Below are 20,085 nucleotides of genomic sequence, written 5' to 3'. Positions count from 1 at the left end.
TTTGTTCTCTTTCTTACTGTAATGCTAGCATGTGGCATCGATTCAAAATTGCAATCACCTTACTTGGTCAAAGAAAACAGACAGGTTGCATTTTATCCAAAGTATTATGCATCAGCATTATTTGGATATAAGCTCATTCTAAATTTATATCAACCAAACAAATAATTATACTCCTCTATACAACTAATTCCTGCAAACCAAAAAAACCGCTATATTGCATATTGAAGCTTGAGTTCACTGGTTGTAGACACAAGTATTACTATCTCAAAATAAAACAGTAGGCTAAAAGAGACCTGAAGCAAGTGGTATACAACTATACATGTTAAATGTACCACTACTCTCAAATCCTTGGTCAGCATACATATCACATTTCTGATAGTTTTGTCAGACATAAATTCAAATGCAAGAACATTAAAATTTAAGAGTTCTTTATAACAGCTCATAAATCTAAAATATTATGGAAGCCTGTAGAAGGTAAGTTATTGACTAGCAGAATGAGTATATTGGCATGTACATCTAGTACCTTTTCCCATGTCAGTAACAATTAGCTCCACTGTGTAGGAGATCTGCGCAAATTGAGCATCACAATAATATTACGGAATATGCAAACAAGGAAACCAAAAGAAGAAAAGCAAAAGACAGAGAAATTAGCACAGAGTTCATTAAAGAAACACAAAAATCATTCTACGTACTGGAGAGTCAACTTTAAAGAAAAATATTTCATTCCAGTCAACCAATTCAATATCGGAAGAAAAGTGACTTGAGATGCATCCACATGTGCGTGCACTTTGATGATGAAGCAGTGATTCACTTGGAAGGCTATTGTCAGGAGAAAGGCGCACAGCTACGGTATATTGGGGAGAAGTCAACCCTTCAACTCTGGGGAACTGCATCAGAAAGGTATGCCAATAGACCATGAAAATGAAAAAAGTATTTGTCACGTTATAGCAAATAAGGAAATGGATCAACTATCAAAAAGAATAGATTAGTGAAGTTTAAATTGTTTCACACACTAGTTCCATTTCCTTACTACCATTAGTGCTTAAAACACCAAGATGGTCATCATGTTTTGAAAGACGCATACACACCACATAAAAAATCAGAAACTTAAAAGATCAAAAACCAAACAATATTGGACCTCAAAAAGAGGTCCAATAATAACAATTAAATAACCAAAATAAGATTGATGACAATGCCCGTAACAATTCTCACCAATTTTATAGATTACCATGATGCCCACTACCTAAAACTAAAGAAAAAATTAATTAAAAAATAAATAAATAAACATCGTCTTTATCCTACATAGGCTTCTAAAAATCAGTTCAACAACTAAGGATCATATATTTCTAGTTTCTTGACATTATTACCTAAGTCAAAGAAGTCAAGACATTGCAAAAGCAAGCCAACAACTTACTCAGCAAGGTTACCAAAAAGAATAGGAAAATCAAATTTTAGTTAAAACGCTGATTAATCTATTTCTAAAAATATTCGTTCTTTACAAAAGCTCGTAAATCAAACGCAAAGATGGGTATAGAGGACAAAGAAAGTGATATCCTCCATAAAAAGGGTGAAAGAGATCAAGAGATTATACCATTGCATCTGCTATAATGACTGCCACCATTGTTCTAACTTTCCTGCATATCTTTCCTTTCAAGTGTGAGTCCAACATATTCTTCGAAACAGGCACTTTTATAGGCTTCATATTCCCAGATGGCATTCTAATAATATCTGAGAACCCTCCCGTCTCACTGGCCTGAATAAAAATGTCCTGACCAAGTTTATTTTGTGGGATGATGTAATAACTTCTCTTGTGATGGACATCAACAATAGATCTTGTAGCATAGCTTGAAAAAAATGCTTCCTATTTAAAGCATTGTAAAGGAGAGTTAAGAAGTTTTCAACATCAAAAACGTATAAAAGGAAAATAACAAAACAAAAGTGAAAGAGATAAGAGATAAAAAAAAGCACAGTCAAATCAACCCATAAGCTTGAATAATCATATTACCGGTCTTTTATAATATTGATGAACATCACTAAGATTATTCCAGCTTGCATAAGCTTGAATAATCATATTAACATTAGACACTGACATATTCAAGTTGAGATCCCTCGTGGAGGTGAAACGTAACTGAGAAGCTGCACCAGGGGCATTGGGATCATACTGGTATCTGTATGTTACCATAGATTAGGGGCCAGAAAAGTTAATGCAAAACACTTAAAAAAAGGTTGAGAAAAGTAGGAAAAGTAAATGAAAGTTAAAATAAAGGTAACAAGAAACCAAGCATTTCATAACTACATGACTGCATAAAGGACTATATATCTTAGGGGAAAAGAAAGGGGAAGACAGAGAGAGAGGTCCACAATGTCAGCTAAGCAATATGAAATATCAGAATTTCTATTACCCAAAAAAAAGCTCAGCAAACTATGGCTCAGTTTAGTTGATGCTTTTGCTATTTGCCCTTTTCTTTTATTCACCTTTGTTTTTTGCTTTTTCCTTTCTATTCATTTTTTACAAAAGGAAAAAACAAAAAGCAAATAGCAAAAGTATTAACCAAACGAACCAAAAAAGTATTAAAATTTCAGGCCTTCAACCTTCAAAACCTCAGTTTACTCGAAGCTATTACCCAAATAAGATATCAAAAGAGAATACAAAGTTTTCAAGGATACATGCTAAGCATAAGTTCTTTTCCAACTGCAGCATGGAAGTTCTATAGAGTTTGAAATATATTATCATTGCTATAATCAGTTTGCATTAAGAAACCAACATTCCAAACCAACATTATGCAAATATTAAACTTCTGAAAAGCTAAATAAATAAAATAGAAAACTCAAAGTTTAGTTCAAAGGGAAATTTGTAAAGCATCAGTTTTCTTAATTCTACAATGGACTAAGAATAGACCAGTTGCTATCATATTAACAGCTAGATAAAACACAGAGGCCAATAGCTACTCTGTTTTTTATAGATGAACTAACCATGCCAAAAGAACTGAGGGGTGCCAACCCAAGTATAACATTTCTTTAGATGCATCATAAAACAATTACCTTAAAAACCCATCCACTGGCTCAACAATCGGTTCCCATGATTCATATTTATCATTATATGATCTGGCAGCCAAAGAGAAGCTAACAGTAGAATTTGAATAGTCAGGTCTTCCATGTAAACTGAAGGATATTCCACTCAATGATATATTAAACAACGGAACCATCTGCAACATGCCAAATATAAAACTGTTGGAATTAACAAAAAGCAAACAGCTACCAGATGTTTTTGGGTTTTAGTTGTAAAAGGTAAGTATAAATACAACCTGAGAAGTGATGGTTTTAGAAAACTGGAAATTCAGCCCAGAAAATTTCAGAGAGAGAAAAAAAATACCCACAGATCACTACAAACAATCTTAAATCTTAAAAGAAAAACATGCTGCTATAACTATAAATAATCAATGCACCATAACTAGTAATGACTAGACATATTCCTTATGATCCATAATTAAAAACATTTATACTTCATGTACTTTCAAAAGCAACATATAACCATAATGTGCCCAAACACCATAGAGGAATCACAGAATAAAATACTCACCAGGCCACCATAATCATCAAAAAGTGCTGCAGAAAAGGTCCCTATTTCTGCATCAACAACAGTATCATCTGAACCACTCTGTAAATATGGATCTGCCAGCTTTAAAGCAAACCTTCTTGGAGGTTTTCTGGAACCACCACGGACAACAAAAGTTCCCAACTCGTTAGCAACAGCCCAAATGCTAAATGGTTCCGTACCAAATTTGGCATCTAATGTGTCCCAAACACTTTCTTCCAGAAATTGATCTCCAGTTACCATATCACTGCGGATGCATCTTAATGCACTAAAATCTTGTAGCTTTGGTGGGCCCTTATATGCAATACAACCTAAAGCAACATAACCTGGAGGAGCTTGAGGCAACCAAAAAGAGATACTCTCTATTCCTCTCTGTTTCTTAATCTGTCCAACAAGCTGGAAGCTTAAAGGAGATTTGAAGAGCTCTTCATCTCCGCCATCATGAAGAACAATGCATGTATTTGGAGGCTCATACCTGACCCATAGAAAATTAAAAACAATTAATGTTTAATGGATTAAATCAAGGTATATCAGGAATAAATCTATACTTACCCTTGAACAGCAATATCACCAAAATACACCATTCCTTGAGGGACCACTGGACGCCATATTGATAGTTGCTTCCTTGAGCTTGAACCTCTATTCCACCACACCAACCTAAAACTAGCAACAGCTTCAAAACGCCGACCAGAATTTACAACAGTTGAACTTTCAGACCACTGATTGTGGGTGTGACCAGATGGAGAAGCTTGGATGTGTGAACTTATAGATGCTTTTGGATAGACTTCGGAAGACCCAATCATCACATGACGTAATTCATACGCTCTAGCTAACAAGCTGAAAGTTGTGGGTTCTGCTGGCAAGAAGGTACCAAGGGAATTATCCACGCGCCAAAATGCCAGACTGGATGGGTATCTGCAATTCACACATTGTTTTTGGGAAATAAATAATGTCATTAGAAAACTTAGTTTACATAACAGTATTCCACACATCTACTAACAATCAGTGAAGCATAAACACAAATGCACCCACAGGCATACACAAACAACTGAATTCATAATAGAGATGGAGCTTTATAATTTCACATACAGATTAGTATCAGTGATGGTAATGCAATCCCTGAGTGAACAAGGAGAAACAAAAGAAGCCAAGATGCAGAAAGTAGAAGATGGTGATGGTCGCAATTTTCCAGGGGAAACCACACAGCCCAATGCAACATAACCTTCGGGTGCTTCAGGGAACCAAACAGAGCAGCTGCTCTCTCCATCACCAAGCATACCATTAGACAATGAATTGGATTTAACTTCACCTACATCAGAGATGCCTCCAGAATCTAAAGGTGGCCAAATTCGATTAAAAGATACAGGTCTCTTGACTGGCACATAGTTGGTGTTTACAGCAAGAACCCCTTTTGTAGGTGGTTTGTCCCTGTCAAGTGAAAACCATCAGTATCAAAGTACAGAAACAAGTACAATTACTTTCAAATAAAGACATGGTTATGACTCCACTGACAATGGTGTCAGATAGTCGCCAAGAACTGCAAAACCGACTGGTGCACGAGCTCTCCAAAAGGCATATATCTGGTCATTGTTAGAATCTGTAGAGCACACTAAGGCCATAAGTCAACCATGCAAAACTTCTAACAAATTCATTAATACATATATATATATTATATAAAAGGCACCAGGTGTGGGCAGGGCAACAAAGAAACCAAGTGTATCTTAGCATACTTATAATTTTTCCAACTCTGTCAAACTGAGAGCAAACTACAGTCATTTCCTTTGATGCTGTCCTTAGAAAGGCCAAAATATCTTCTTCAACCGCTAAAAACAATCTCAGGATGCTGAATGAAAAATTCATGAATATGTCTGAAACAGCTAAATGTATATTTGTCTTTCCAGAAGCATTTGAATACTTAATGGACATGTCAAAAGGTTCCAAAATTCTGATTCCATTACTCTCCATTGTCAAGCCGAGGGCATTTACAGTCATCTCAACAGTATCACCTTTCAGAACAAGCCTACAGAAACAAACCGATATCAGAAATCAACTGTCATACTGTCAAGAGTTCATGTTACACTTCTGTTCAAGAGATTATCTGGCAGAAATTTTATACAACACAAATCATAGCAAGTGTATGTAGAATATATGATACTATTAGTCTGCATTATCTTCCAACAATCAAGGACGTAAATAACTTACTTAAATTTTCTTTTGATTGAGCAAAAAAAAATAACTTACTTGAAAATGGTATCATAAAAAACAATAGATATATCCGGAATTTCAAAATATAAACAAATCTATGGATAGTGAAAAAATAGACCCACTGAGAAGCAAGAAACACAACCAAGACTAATTCATATCCAGAATTGTAATTGATGATGACAAAAGCCAAAAAAGAACCAACCTTCCATAAGCATCCAACTGACCATGCAAAAGTTTGTTGGACAAGACTGGTGATTCCACCACATTTTTTGATGCATTATAAAAGGTCAGTTCTGGACCAATTGCCTGCAAAGGGAGAAATTGTTCTCATAGGGAATCTACAGAAATGCATATATCTTGCTTAGATTAAATGTCACAAGTAATGGATAAACAACATAATTTAAATCAAAGACTCCAGATGGTAATTACATCACATTCAAAAGAAAATATATTAAGCCTATATGAGCATGAGCACAGGAACATACTATCACTTCAATGGAAGTCTTGACATCATTTATACAAAGTATACAAAAAGCAAGACAGCATTTAGAGGTCTACAAAGATCCATACTCAACAACATATTTAAGTCAGTCAATATCAAATAAAAATTAAGAAAATACATTATTAAACAATAAATGTGCATACATATACTGTTTTTCTCCACATCCATTTTTCAATTTTAGCAACTCAGAGATAAGAGTCAATAAGGAAACAAATTTTTTGAAACTGAAATAAAAATGGTAAGTCAGATGATGCATCAGCAATTTTAAATTTCTTAAAAGATAAAAAACCTGTTTAGTAGTGTAGATAAATTGTAAAACAATATTTATTGTACAATCTACAAATTAATTACCATCACTTTTTAATGAAATAAGTACACAAACCTATCATATTAAATTTGAAACCAATAAGTTACTAATCTATAACACTACTAACAGGGGCTAAAACATGCCAACACGTTATCTTGGCAATATTTGATATGTGAAAACGTGTATGATGAATCTCGTATTATTTCTATCACCCACATTTTTGTCAGTAAAAAGAAAGAGCATTGTGGCTCAAACCTAAGATCTCTATCCAAACCCCAATCTGCCCTTACCACTTGAGCAACCATAAGTGGCTTGACTACCACCCACATTTCCATCAGGAATATGTCAACCACAATGCTGTCCTACTTGTGACAATCCTTGCATATAAATACTTTTCAGTTTCCCAGCAAATCACCGACAAAATACAACACCTAAATAACTTGCTAACTTCAGGAACAAAACTATAATACACCTAAAGAAATACAGAGTAAAAATAAAAAATAAATTTAAAAAGCGAAACCTGAAACTCGATGATAAACTCTGCAGATCTGTCAACCACAGCATTTTGAGGTGCCATATCTTTAGCATTTTCCCTTGAAGCATCCACTTGCACACCTTCATTTCCTCCCTCTATGTAGACTAGATCATCCTTCGAAGCAGAGTAGCCACTGTTGGTTCCCAGTGAAATACATGAATCTAAAAATTGTCCATTCTGCACCAAAATAACAGCAGGTATGATTAGAACCCATTTTTGGAAAAGGTGTTGATTCATTAGGTGAACAAAAAAGTACTAAAAATTATACCTTGATAAGAACATTCTTGAATTGCAGTTTTTTTCCATTCCCAACATATATCATAGCCTCATTACTAGGTGCAGAAAGATCAACTCCTTCTCTATCTTTTAAATACAATATTCCTCCATTACCATCATAAATAAAATGATCAAACTTTTCATCATCAGCAATTAAAGGTTTCACAGGAGAGAGAGAGAATTGAGCAGATGGTTGTGTGTATGTTGACTTATCCAAAGTAATTGCATCTACCATATGTAAGGACTTCTTATCTTTTTCATTTGACAGCATACTGCCAACTGTTGGAACAAAAAACTCAACTAGTGCCAGCAGAAAATCAAGTGCTACAAGCAGTTGTGGCCTCTGGACACAAACAGAAACAGATGTTGAGAATTGACTAAATTTTGCATCAAGAATAAGCATTGTTGGAAATGGTTTGAAACCATCCTCTATTGTAACATTTCCCTTAGATATGAGTTGGCTGTTGGTATCAGAAACAGAAACTAGAGGGTTCTTAGGCATCCCTATTGCCAACCTAAACTCTTCTTCAGTTCCCAAACGATCATCAATCACAGTGAAACCCTTAAGACTTGATGAGAGAAAACCTTCGCCTAGTGTATTAGACTTGTAGAGGAGCCATGCGCCACTTGCCTGAATAACAAAGGGCAAAAAATAATTATAGACCTGGATATGCACACAATTTACTATACAACATAGAATTAACTGAAAAAAAAAAAAAAAGCAATCTGGACTTTTTTAAAAAAAATGATATGCCACTTCAAACAATTCATTAGAAAGAACCATACTAATGGAGAACTCCAACAACTTAAAAGAATAGAACTACACTGTGTAACTAATGGAAATTCACCTGTACGGTAGCCAGAGGTGAATCCCACTCCCCAACATATAAGCACAATTCAACTAGATTGACAACAAAAGAAACTTTCATGACAGTCCAAGTTTCATCATTTGGAGTACTAGGCTCACCAACCACATTTTGGGGAATAACAGGTTCTACAACATCTACTGATGATGTCAGAAAATCACTGCTTAATGGCGGCACAATATGTGGGGTCTCAGATATATTAGACACTGCACATTCAGTAACAATCTGATACTCCTTGTTTGACAACTCAGCTTTCAATTCCTCTATCTGAAAATGCATATCAAAGACACATATACATCAACATTTCGCTGCATAAAAATGGCAACAAGACCATAAAGGTTCTCGCTTCCTGTACCAGAACCAATGAACACACAGTCCATCACCTTGATTGCAGCTTCAATACTTGGTACTTGATGCATTAAGTCTCGAAGGGACCTCCGGATAACAATAGAAACCCCCTTGACATCCTTAATAATACTTTCACCTAAATCTGATTCAGTACCAACATTTAAATTGATGTCCTCAACCTGCATCCCCCATTCGAGAAAAGCAAAGGGAGGAAAATGCATGTGAAAGATGAAGTTAGCCAGATACAGATTTGGATTAGGCTGTACAACACAACAAATTCATCCCTACTATTTGTCCCACATGATGTGGTAATAATTTATTGGTCTAACATCTTATTTATGGATTTATCGACCCATGCATAAATTGGTAGACCCCACCTTAAATTTATCAATACATTATTTCCACGCCCAAAGGGATACTTGAAAAAAAATGGTGAGATGTGTATCATTACCCTTCAGAATTAACAAAAGACAACCAAATCTAATTGATAATTCTTTCTTATATGATAATTTGTGACAAAAAGCTACACTAATTTCCAAGAAATTCTTGAACATTATTGGCTAAGAAATTCGAATAAACCACCAACAAAAACCTCACACAGATGATATCTTAAACGATAGTTCATCAAATCTAAGGTTTAGAAGGGGAGAAAACCCTCAATAGGTTCTTCCATTTCTATTCCAATTTCTTATATCTACTAACTAAGCTGCTAGCATAAAATGTGCGATCAAGATATGATCCTCACCAGAATTGTCATTATTTCGAAATGGACAGCATTCAAGTCACTTTTACTGCCAGAAAACCATTGGAAGGTATTTTGCACAGTAATATGAACAACATCAAGCTTCAGGTAACTGTAACAGAAAATTTAAAACAGTTAATATTAACATGTGTCATGACCACCAAGAGCCACTGACAAACATAAAGATAGCTTACATACGCACAAAACCAAATATGAAAACTCAAAACGAATTAAAGATATATTCCAGCATTAACTTACTCAAGGCTGTCGGTCCTGCGAGGCATCAGAATTATAGGTTTCCTGAGTGAAAGATCCAACCTTAAAGCAGGTGATCCTTCAATTTCACTAGTCGTGAACCACTTCTCCGAGTTTGTAACTTGATCTTTGAATTTAACAACGTCTTTTGAATCCTTGGGAACAAGACCCATAAAATAACTAATAACCTACATTATCAAGTTTGAGATGCATGAGAGATAAACTTTAAACTGCGGTAAGTAATTACTAATAATTGAATGTTTTATTACCTCCTGCACCAAGCGATTCAAGTAAACAATGCGTACTTCTGAAAGTTGGCCAACAAGGCTATACTCGTAACCTTCATAATCTTCATCATCAATGCTAAATGAAGTAAATTCCAACTGCACACCAGCCCCGAAAAAACAATGATTGAACTTTTATAACATTATACACTGAATTCAGAGAAGTACAACAAAGGGTAAAATATGAAAAATACACATATGAAAACTCCAAACAATTCTAGTTACACTTAAAAAGACAAACATCTAGCAAATTTCAGCAACACATCCAAAAGTCTAAACAAATGAAGAATTTTCTTCACCAGTTCAGTAAAAGATGATAAAATGAAATACCTCAACAAATGAAGTGCCTCCAGGATCTCTCATATCACAGATCCAAAAATACATATGGCTGCTAGGGAGACTGTCATCACTTATTCTCAAATTCCCCAATGCTGCATTTATACTGAAAGAGGATGGGAACACCTTCAAACAAAAGAAAACTTTTAAACATTAAAACTGTGAACATCAAATTTAAGAAAAGGTAACCAAGTTTCATAAAAATGAAATGCATAGGCTGAGATGAGAAAAGGTAAGCAATTAAAAATAAAAACCAGTAAATTTAGAAGAGAGAGATGGGAAGGTCTGAAACAGCTAAAGCACCTTTATATCAGTGAGCAGATTTTCTTGCGACAATGTAGCAAGCTTAGTTTCATTTTCATTCATCAACAAAATCTGAGCATGAGCCATATTTAATTTTAAATTGAAAATAATTCTGGATTTCCCTTTTCCTAGCAGACCTTTGACCACAGGCTCCTCAACACTGGTCGATTGTTGATTGTCAGCAGGATCTTCACTGGAAATATCATGCTTCACACCAACTGCTGAAGAATTATCACTAAAAGATTCACAGCTTTCATCCTCGATAGTAACAGCATTGGCAAATTCCATAATGGCAAGGATTGTTGGTCTACGACAGAAAAATGACAATGTAGCCAGAGTCACTGTGACCTGAAAGTACCATTTATTATTACTTCAATATTTAATAAAAGAAGACAATGATGATGAAGACCAGGACTGAAGTTTATTTCAAACCCAGAGAAGTACCCACCTGCATATCAATATTGTTGTATAGAGGAGAGTTCTGGTCATAAATAACTATTTGTGCTTTTACAAAACTGTCTAACGTATCACTTAGTCCAATGTCCTCCCTTCTCAGAAGAAGGTTGTCCTCAGGGAGTAAACCACTAACACGACTAAAACTTAAAGTTGTCAATGAGGTTTTCTCTGATGACAGAAATTTCTGCAAACTACCGAATTCATATGCTTTTCGAGGTGTTGGTGTTGTGCACTCAGCAGGGTCAACCAAACTTTCAGGTGCTTCATAAAATTTATCATCTCCTTCACTTGGGGATTTGCTTTCCAAATTCTGCTTCTCAGCATCATCTAATAATGATTGTGCATCTGCACTTCGTATAAAAGATCTTGCCAAGTAGCAAGGCCGAGACACGGTATTGCAGCAAATCATATCTTCAATTTCCAAAGATTTCAGCACAGTGCCAATGAACATATCATTCCCTTTTATTGAAAGCTCAACCTGTTTTTACAAAAGTAAATTTTATAAGATCAACACAAATAGAAATATGAACTAACATGAACATAATAATGTTAACCTTACCTGACCACCTATTGCTCGGAATTCAAATAGTGGATACTCTTCAGCAAGAAGCACCTTAATGAAACTCCGCTCATGCTAGAAAAGATAGGCACAAATCAGTCATTCCAAAGAAGTTCAAACTTCAGCCGAGTTTCAAGACAAAACACTCCAGGCTTACCCGATGATTATAACAAAAGCTGATCTTTAGCTCATCAAGAACACCAGTAATAAAAATGCTCTCAATCTTTGCTAAATCAGTTGTATCATGCTTGTCATTGGGTTCTGTTTCTGAGTCTGATGAAGCTTCAGATAGACTAATAATAGGAGCAGAACCCTGAGATTAGAATAGTATTAGTTCTTTGCATTAGAAAAATTATCAACCCATAAAAAGTGCTTCCTTTTTAACAAGCAAAATATTCTTGATGATGTCCCTTGATTTCATAGACCATCAGCTCGAATAGGTTAGAATTAGCCTGAAAGAAAGTGATGCAAGCATGCTAGAAGAAACTTTATCGCTTTTGTATGCTTTCATATTTATAATTTCATTTCTAGCAATGTAGGACTTCATCTTACAAAGTCTGGGTATTTTTAGGTACAAAGGCAGAATTATAATTTTCACAACTCTTGTGCCCCAGGGGAATTTTGGTAATTTTATTTTTGAGGGATTAGTTTTCCCTAATTCTAATGGTTTTAAAATCCTAGTCCAACTAGTTAAGTTGTCCTATTTATATGTCTTTGTATTGTTAGACTCAGTAGAGTTGATTTATAATAGAGATTCAAGTTACTGAGAACTCTGCTACCCATTTCAATAGATTAAAACCAGGAACAAAGGACCTACCGAAGCAAGATATATAGCTCCCTGCAGGCGGGTTTGCCATGCTTTCCTCGAATCATCAGAATCACAAAGTAATATTAGTGCATTCACATCTTCCACCACCTAGTAGGAAAGATGATATAATTAAAGCAATATTCAGAAAGGATAAAAAATATTGAACTAAAATCAGAATTTTTATAGTACAATCTAATGAATTCGTGAGTATTAAGTATTTTAATAACTGAAATCTCTTACAACCTTGCTATTTGACCGTGCAGCACCACAAACAGCCAATACAGATTCCACATCACCAACCAATTCAGCTGGAACTGGATAAGCTTGTTTTCCTCTCAAGCTACAGAGCAAGAAAATCAGGACATAAATTTATAAACATCAAGTACAAATGAGAAGACTGCTCAAACCGGGTACATGTATCATACTGTAAACTAGATGGTGTAACTCTGAACATCAAGAATCCCCTTAGACCTTAACCATCACCAAAATGCAACTTTTCTTGGTGTTATCCAGCCACATAAGAACGTATCCAGCCTCATCAAATGCATATCCGCCAATGGATACACAAAGGGTGGAGTTTTGCCATGCTCCACAACTTTTTGCACTGAATTTCTAATATAATATACTAAAATGAGATTTCACTGAGTATCTAACACTCATTTGTGAAACAACCGCTATAAAGTAGCTAGAAGCTGACCAAAAGGACGTTAAGAGAACTAAATAAATAAATTTGGTTCCGCTTCAAACTTTTAACTAAAGAAACAAAATGCTAATGCATTTCAAAGTTTAAATAGCGATCATGCATCTTAGTTGGCTTAGATCTTTTATTCCCTTTCCGTACCTCCTAAATCTTCAAATATCTATCCGGTTATATTAGATGATCATGCCAGTTAAATTTTTCGTACTTCCTAAATCTTCAAGATACATATTCATTAATATTAGATGATCATGCCACGGGAAAATCAATTTGGAGAAGTTGGAGAACTAACCTGATATACTGCTTGTATGACTTAGAACCAGGACTCTCAAGTACGTACAGAAAAGGCCCTACTAAGCACAGGTATCGCCGCTGCCATACAGCTTCTCTATGTCCCACACCCTATCACGTAAAAATTGGGGGCCAAAAGAAAGAAATGTCAAGAAAATAAAACCAGAACAAAACTAGACAATATATATGATACAGAGAGAGTGAGAGAGAGAAACCTTCCTACTAAGAACAGACAACCAACCCTCAAAGTCAGCTTGATTCCATGGGCGAAGGAGATCTGGCCTGTCATTGTCCTCATCTTGAAAGATCTTAAATACTTGCATCAATCTATGGTACCGAGCAGGAGAAAAGTGGAACCCTAATGACGGTAATTGCACAGCAAGTCTTGTTGAAGGATATGATGGGTTCTCTAAGCGAATCTGTATGCAACACAAAACAATTAACCCTAAAACACACAACAATGTTAAAAAGAAACAAAACAAGCACCAAATTTGAGGAAACTGTCTACAACTTTACCTGCTGAAGCTTTAAGATTACCCTGCATTTGTCAATAACAGGCAACAAACAAATACCATCAATGATGGCAGAAGCTGCAGACTTCTGTAGAGAGGTTTTGCTCCAATGGTAATCACCATCAACCAAAAAAGCAGAGACGTCACTCAAAACCAAATCAAACTGCAAATACAAGTCCAGCTCCTCAGAAGATGCACGTGCGTAGTCATCCTGCAGATATTCAACAAAGTCAATATAAAGTAAACATTTCAAATTAAGTAATTAAAATGGGGCTTGTACCCATCCACTAACCTGTGAACGAATGACCAAATTTCCCAAATCAAGAAGAAGTTTTGTCGAATGCTTGCTGTCAGGTCGAAATTCAGTAGGAATTGTAATCTTAGGAGCCGCAATATCCAGGTCTAGCAGAAACCTATAAACAGGTAAAAGAGTTCAACTTATTCAAATAATTATAAATTTTCTTACCAGAATGGATATACTGTTCAAATAAACCAAAAAGAGTTCACTAGACATGACAAGTAAGTCCCAGAAGGGTCAATCCATATCACCCAAAAAGCCACATCCAAAGATTATTGCTTACATACCAAGAAAAGTGCATGTCCGTGCATATATCAATGACAATTGAAAAGGATAAGTCAATACCGGTAAGGTGAATCCATGATTTCGAAATTGCTAGTTACAATACAAGAACTAATCCATCCTAGATAAATATACAAAGCAAAGAAGAGTGAGACATCATATGAAGCTTCCAAATTCACAGGAAGTTGGTGTTATATATACCATTTGCCTCTGGTGAAAGGCTCATAAGGCTATTTTGGTTCTGACATCAATAAACATAATTTAAGTAGCTCTATACAAGATTATACATTGCAGACAGTATTCCCCACTAGAGGGAGAAAAAAGAAACAAAACCGCTGCAGCTGTAACAAACATTAAAATACTAGGTCCCTAGAAAACAAAGCAGACAAAATTGACCCAGCAATCTTTATGGATAATCTAATTCTTTCCTGACTGACACAATTATGTAGCACTGGTGCAAATTTTAATCTAAAGAAGGTAACAAACCTGGCATGGTCCTTCAAAGCCCTGTTCACTTGTTGCTGAGCAGAACGTTTGACTCCATCAATTGTCATCTGGTAATCAGTTAAACACACCATTAGGGAACCAATCATCACTAAAATGTGCTGGTAGTAACTTCTCTGAAAGAAGAAAGAATGTAAAACCACAACCAACTCTATTCTTGCTGGTCATGCAGGAGAAATTTATGTTAACACATTAATTTTTAACCCCAGTTTCTTCAGTAAAAGATTTTAAAAAATGTGACATTACAACTCTATATAACAGGGAACATCTAGTTGCTTTTATTAATTTCAATACAACAATAAATACATCCACATATATACAATAACATCACTATTTAATTTCCCATCTAAAGCCGGAATTATAAGCTCTAGATACGTATACTAAAGATTCAACAGTCAGAAAGCTATTTTCCAGCGACTTGACTACTGAAAGTACTTTTTAATAGAATCAAAAAGATGGCATAAGGAGAACAAAACCTGTACAGCAGCTGCAGTTTCCAGTGCAATAGTCTGACTGACAGCTGTATTACTTTCAAAAAATTTGATAACTTCATCAAGGGAGTCCTTGAGATACTGCCCAAGACATGGAATCTAACAAATCAGTACATACTCCAAAAATTTTACAAGTCAAGAGTTGGGAATAATTGCATACAGTCACATAACATGGAGAAGCTTTCGCAACCATGCTCCAGTCTACTTTTGCATCGAAAGGCTTATAGCAGAAAATACCAACTAAAGAATCGGATGAAGTTGCACTCTGCATGAAGAAAGGTAGAATTAAGATGCCACTACTGCTGTTTGGCAAAAATGCAACCAGCCAAAAAAGCAATTTTGAAGAATGAAAGAGGAAAAGTAGACCTCAGCAAGAAGACCACTTGGAGATGATAATTGATATGAACCCAGTCTCAAGTCAAACACTTTTGTCTCGGGATAAAGCTTAATAGAGCAATCAAGGCCTTCACATGATAATTCAGCAAGACATGCATGGGCCCCATCCAGAAGCTTTGAAGCATTATGTTTCATGTGAACCTCCAAAGAAGTCTGAAGAATATCAGGTTTTTCATTAATCATAAGTGACTGCTCTTCATCACCTTCCTTATACCCTATAATTTTGTTTAATCGCTCCCAGTCCTCTTCACTAAAACTGAATGATTCACTTTCATCTTTAAGAGATTGACTGGCCCTGAAATTGTACATATAGAAGGTCTTTTGTAAAACCTACAGCATCATGAGAGATCACCAGTAAAAAGTAAGAAGATGTTCTCCATACAAGAACTTACCATCCAAATGACCACCATGATTGTTTAGCTTTCTGCTTCTTCAAGTGATTTTCTGATTCTATTGACTGCTCAACAAACTTGTGCGCCAACATTCTGCATTATACCAGGATAGAATATAAGTAATCAACACAGAAAAGCAACTACATTGAAACAAGAAAGTTATGAAGCAATCAGTATTTATAATAATTATACATATCTGTATAAGGACTGAATTAAACTGTAGAGAACATGCCCAGCATACTTATGCATGTGTCTATAGGTGTCTACAAACTTCTCACTTCGGGGTATACTGTCGTCTCTCTAGCATTAAAAACATTAGAATTAAGTAGTTTATCCCACATTGATTAGGTTTGGAGTTTGTGGCAGTTTATTGTGCCTAAATGTGGTAGAGAGCATTAAGTGGTACTATCCATTATCAATTAGCCTTGGTTATATTGAGCCACTCCATCGATTGCCATTTGGTATTTAGATTGAAGTTGGATACCTAAAGTTAATTTTGACATGAAGCTACAGAGACTAAGAATATAATACCAGAATTAAGCTCATTACAATTATAATGCACAAGATACTGTTCAATATAATGTGAGACATCCTAGGTTCTTGTAGATGAGTTAGCACTCTACTTACGAGTGGTAGTTTAATACAAGGGCAAACCACTCCAAGGGACCAAAAGGGACACTTGCCAAGGAAGGAATGAGCCAAACAATATACATATTAGTTAAAAAGCTCTACTGTCAAGGATTCTAATAAAATATAAGCAACATCAAAACCAAAATTGATATTGATAACTAACAGTATGACACATTTTAACAAAATACAATACCTCCATTGCAGTATAAGTTCAATATCAAGTCCGCGATCAAGCTCCTCAATTTCTTTGTTATCATCAACTACTGGCCGATTCACATCAGATTTAAGCAGGGATGCATATACGGATATATATTTCTTGCGCAACCTTGTATACCTCAAAACCTGCTCCCACGACAATTTTCCACTGCCACAACAAGTAGATTCTTACACAATGCAGAACCAAAAACAAAAGTGTCAAACCATGTTCAGAGAAGAGCCAAAATTTCCCCACTCCCATGAACCTTTATGTCCTAGCTTAAATTAAAGAGAGATCAAGAAATAAAGCAAAAAAAAAAAAGCCAAGATGTGAACCATCTTTGGTTGACTAGTACTGATTTTTAATATTTAAATTACACTTAAATAAAGACTTCCAAGATGAGAAAGATTAGAGGTTTTATCTTGGGGCAGGCTAATCATATGACAAGAATTTGCTCAACAAACTAAAGCTGAATGGCAAGAAACAAAACTTGTTTAGGTACCTAGCCTTCTTCATCTGATCAGAAACAGCTTTGTAAGCATACTTCCACCAAGACCTTGGATCTGACTTCAAACTGACAGTTGGACGGTAATGGGCATATTTTAACCTCTGATTGAAGGCAGTGAAGTTGTCAGCCAATTTTAAAACATCCCTGTACCCATCCTGCATGTACAAAGATAATAAAATCATTAAAAACCAACACTCAAGAATCAAAGCACTTCAAAGAAGGAAACACCAGAAATAACCTTTGACAAACAAAGAGTCACATCATCCAAGTTCACTGCTGCTTTCTGGAGAGGCTCACCACTATCAGAAGATTCATTTTGCCGCAGCTTCAAGTACTTTGCATTCCCAGTCACTGGTTGCAAGATGTAGGTGTGCTCTTTTATAGGACAATCAGCTGGTCTGCCATATTTTGTACCAAATCTAAAAACCTGCTCCATGGGAAACAAGGACAATATTGATTGAGAACTGAGAAAAGTGTGAATCAACAGAATGCATGTACTAATTAAATTTAAAGAATGACATTAAACAATACCTGAACCCACTCAGAAGGAAGTAAATCCTCCCATGGCTTATCGATATGCCATGGCAATATATCAGAATCCAAATAAAGAGCAAGTCGATCCAGTTCAACACACTATAAAAAGGGGGAATAAAAACATAAATAGGCCATCATGAATAATAACTAGAATACCGGAAGGAAAGGAACTTGAGGGAGAACGGAATTAAAAGGATGAGAGAATCTCTGAAAAGCAAAAGTGAGCACATAACAGCTCCAGTGGTCATGCTGGTGTGATGTGACTAACAAATGACATTGCCAGAGGCAGTTAATGGCCATTAAAGTTTGGACATTAGCAGCAAACTGTTGTGAAAGGTAGCCGATAACAGCCAATTTAAATGGTGACATTTGACACATTGGAACGTAAGCAAAATTAACAAATACCAAAGCAACCATGTATCTCGGAGAAACACATAGGTTATAGTTCTGTGCTTGCTAAAGAATCTTAAATCGGATTAAAGAGAAAAAGAACAACAGACTTTGCTAAAACTCTGCAGTATCAACAGGAAACCCAACAAAAAACAAAATTGTTTTCTACAATAATAAAGAACAGATTCACAATTAAACAATCTGATACTGTTTTTATGATGATCCATGTTTCAGTAAACTTCTCTCTGTCAGAAAGCAATTGAAGCAACAAAAAATCAAATGTTGATATTTTACTAAAAGAGGAACCTTCTGTATACAATCTAGTGCACCGCCAGTAACAAAAGTCTCCTTCCCACTGTCATCAACAGTTACAGCTGAGAGTTTCTCCAACGTAAGGCCAGCTGCAAAAGGGTGGCCAGGATTGCTAAAAAAGGAAAGGGTGAAAAAAGCACTCAGTAAGTTCCAGATGAATTGCTAAAACATAGGGCATAAACCTGTAGGGTTTACTTTACCTCTCAAGATCCTCATATCTGATGTGAATATTTGAGATTGAGAGCTTCAAGTTACCAATTATTGTGCTTATAAGGGATCCCAACCATGATTTATTCTTCAAAGAAAAGTACATTTAATCATAATCAGTAACCAAATATGTAGTCCAGGAAGGGAAAGACTCAAAAAAACTAAATCTTTTTTACTTGTGCAGAATAAACAGTGGCACATTTCAGAAGCTAATTGCACAATCAAGAAAAATGAAGTAGACAAAGTTATGCTCCACATACAGAAAAAAAAAACATACCTGTTTCTCTAACCTGCACCAGTGTATTCTATTGATTGAAAATATTTATAAACAAGGAAACCTCTGCTCCATATACAGAAAAATAAGACATACCTGTTTCTCTAACCTGCACCAGTGGATTCTATTGATTGAAAATATTTATAAACAAGGAGACTTCTTAAAACCCAAAAAGACCAATCCCCATATCAAATCTCAAAGCTCTTATAACGCAAGTCAAAGAGGAATCAGAATTCATAAAGCCACAAAGATCAAGATCATCAAGATGAAAGCTTATGTCTGGTAAAGAAAGTCTAAAAACCTAACTATTCAAACATATAACCATGTAAAGAACCATGACCAGCTATCAGCAACCACTATTTTAAAAGTACTAGATGGAGTCATTAAAATACCATTTCAGATTTCAATTGATGTGTCCTTTCCAACAGCTTCATTTCCATTTCCTATCACCACCAACAAAAATTAAATTTGTAATCGAACAAATTCAATATTCAAACACATTTTATATGGTTAACAATACCAACATACACACTGCTCACCCGGTCTTACCCGTACTCGGCTTTTCTTAGCTTCTTGGATAGCATCCTCAGTGCGCCCTTCAACTGAGGTTGCAGGTTCAGCTAACAGAAAAATGCGATCCAAGTAAACTAAAACTGGATCCTGACCAAGCCTACTCCATGGAACCTGAAGTTGGCAAGTAAAACATCGGAAATTTTATAGAATGCAACCAACTTTGCAAGAATTAAAACATGTATGATACTCATAAGTGGCATCAACAACCCAGGCTTTGCCTA

At 35.5% G+C, this 20,085-nt stretch overlaps 1 protein-coding gene across 3 annotated transcripts in view; it reads right to left on the bottom strand.

Annotated features, from left to right (window-relative positions):
- LOC18606123 overlaps window positions 1–20,085 on the bottom strand; it is a 38,891-nt gene that overhangs the window by 16,995 nt on the left and 1,811 nt on the right. For 2 of the 3 annotated variants that reach the window (XM_018117623.1, XM_007039562.2), the window contains exons 3-44: window positions 19,841–19,975; window positions 19,684–19,734; window positions 19,011–19,105; window positions 18,805–18,922; window positions 18,106–18,207; window positions 17,813–18,001; window positions 17,569–17,729; window positions 17,064–17,234; window positions 16,241–16,333; window positions 15,819–16,143; window positions 15,613–15,717; window positions 15,438–15,533; window positions 14,944–15,011; window positions 14,170–14,290; window positions 13,882–14,088; window positions 13,581–13,784; window positions 13,367–13,476; window positions 12,621–12,717; window positions 12,387–12,485; window positions 11,727–11,882; window positions 11,570–11,644; window positions 11,003–11,488; window positions 10,555–10,902; window positions 10,246–10,377; window positions 9,901–10,014; window positions 9,635–9,819; window positions 9,380–9,488; window positions 8,670–8,813; window positions 8,269–8,553; window positions 7,413–8,051; window positions 7,130–7,321; window positions 6,003–6,106; window positions 5,326–5,615; window positions 5,108–5,192; window positions 4,685–5,023; window positions 4,148–4,510; window positions 3,581–4,070; window positions 3,043–3,206; window positions 2,006–2,168; window positions 1,592–1,861; window positions 693–887; window positions 524–566 (exon numbers count right to left, since the gene is read on the bottom strand). In XM_018117623.1, the coding sequence (XP_017973112.1) occupies window positions 524–566; window positions 693–887; window positions 1,592–1,861; window positions 2,006–2,168; window positions 3,043–3,206; window positions 3,581–4,070; window positions 4,148–4,510; window positions 4,685–5,023; window positions 5,108–5,192; window positions 5,326–5,615; window positions 6,003–6,106; window positions 7,130–7,321; window positions 7,413–8,051; window positions 8,269–8,553; window positions 8,670–8,813; window positions 9,380–9,488; window positions 9,635–9,819; window positions 9,901–10,014; window positions 10,246–10,377; window positions 10,555–10,902; window positions 11,003–11,488; window positions 11,570–11,644; window positions 11,727–11,882; window positions 12,387–12,485; window positions 12,621–12,717; window positions 13,367–13,476; window positions 13,581–13,784; window positions 13,882–14,088; window positions 14,170–14,290; window positions 14,944–15,011; window positions 15,438–15,533; window positions 15,613–15,717; window positions 15,819–16,143; window positions 16,241–16,333; window positions 17,064–17,234; window positions 17,569–17,729; window positions 17,813–18,001; window positions 18,106–18,207; window positions 18,805–18,922; window positions 19,011–19,105; window positions 19,684–19,734; window positions 19,841–19,975 (7,918 nt within the window). The remainder of the gene's footprint in view (window positions 1–523; window positions 567–692; window positions 888–1,591; window positions 1,862–2,005; window positions 2,169–3,042; window positions 3,207–3,580; window positions 4,071–4,147; window positions 4,511–4,684; window positions 5,024–5,107; window positions 5,193–5,325; window positions 5,616–6,002; window positions 6,107–7,129; window positions 7,322–7,412; window positions 8,052–8,268; window positions 8,554–8,669; window positions 8,814–9,379; window positions 9,489–9,634; window positions 9,820–9,900; window positions 10,015–10,245; window positions 10,378–10,554; window positions 10,903–11,002; window positions 11,489–11,569; window positions 11,645–11,726; window positions 11,883–12,386; window positions 12,486–12,620; window positions 12,718–13,366; window positions 13,477–13,580; window positions 13,785–13,881; window positions 14,089–14,169; window positions 14,291–14,943; window positions 15,012–15,437; window positions 15,534–15,612; window positions 15,718–15,818; window positions 16,144–16,240; window positions 16,334–17,063; window positions 17,235–17,568; window positions 17,730–17,812; window positions 18,002–18,105; window positions 18,208–18,804; window positions 18,923–19,010; window positions 19,106–19,683; window positions 19,735–19,840; window positions 19,976–20,085) is intronic. The other variant, XM_018117624.1, reaches the window with a different exon arrangement.

The sequence above is a fragment of the Theobroma cacao genome, chromosome 3 (genome assembly GCF_000208745.1).
Source record: "Theobroma cacao cultivar B97-61/B2 chromosome 3, Criollo_cocoa_genome_V2, whole genome shotgun sequence".
Classification (NCBI taxonomy): Eukaryota; Viridiplantae; Streptophyta; class Magnoliopsida; order Malvales; family Malvaceae; genus Theobroma; species Theobroma cacao.
Note: the sequence above shows the minus strand (reverse complement) of the source record. Positions and strands in the feature narration are given on the sequence as shown.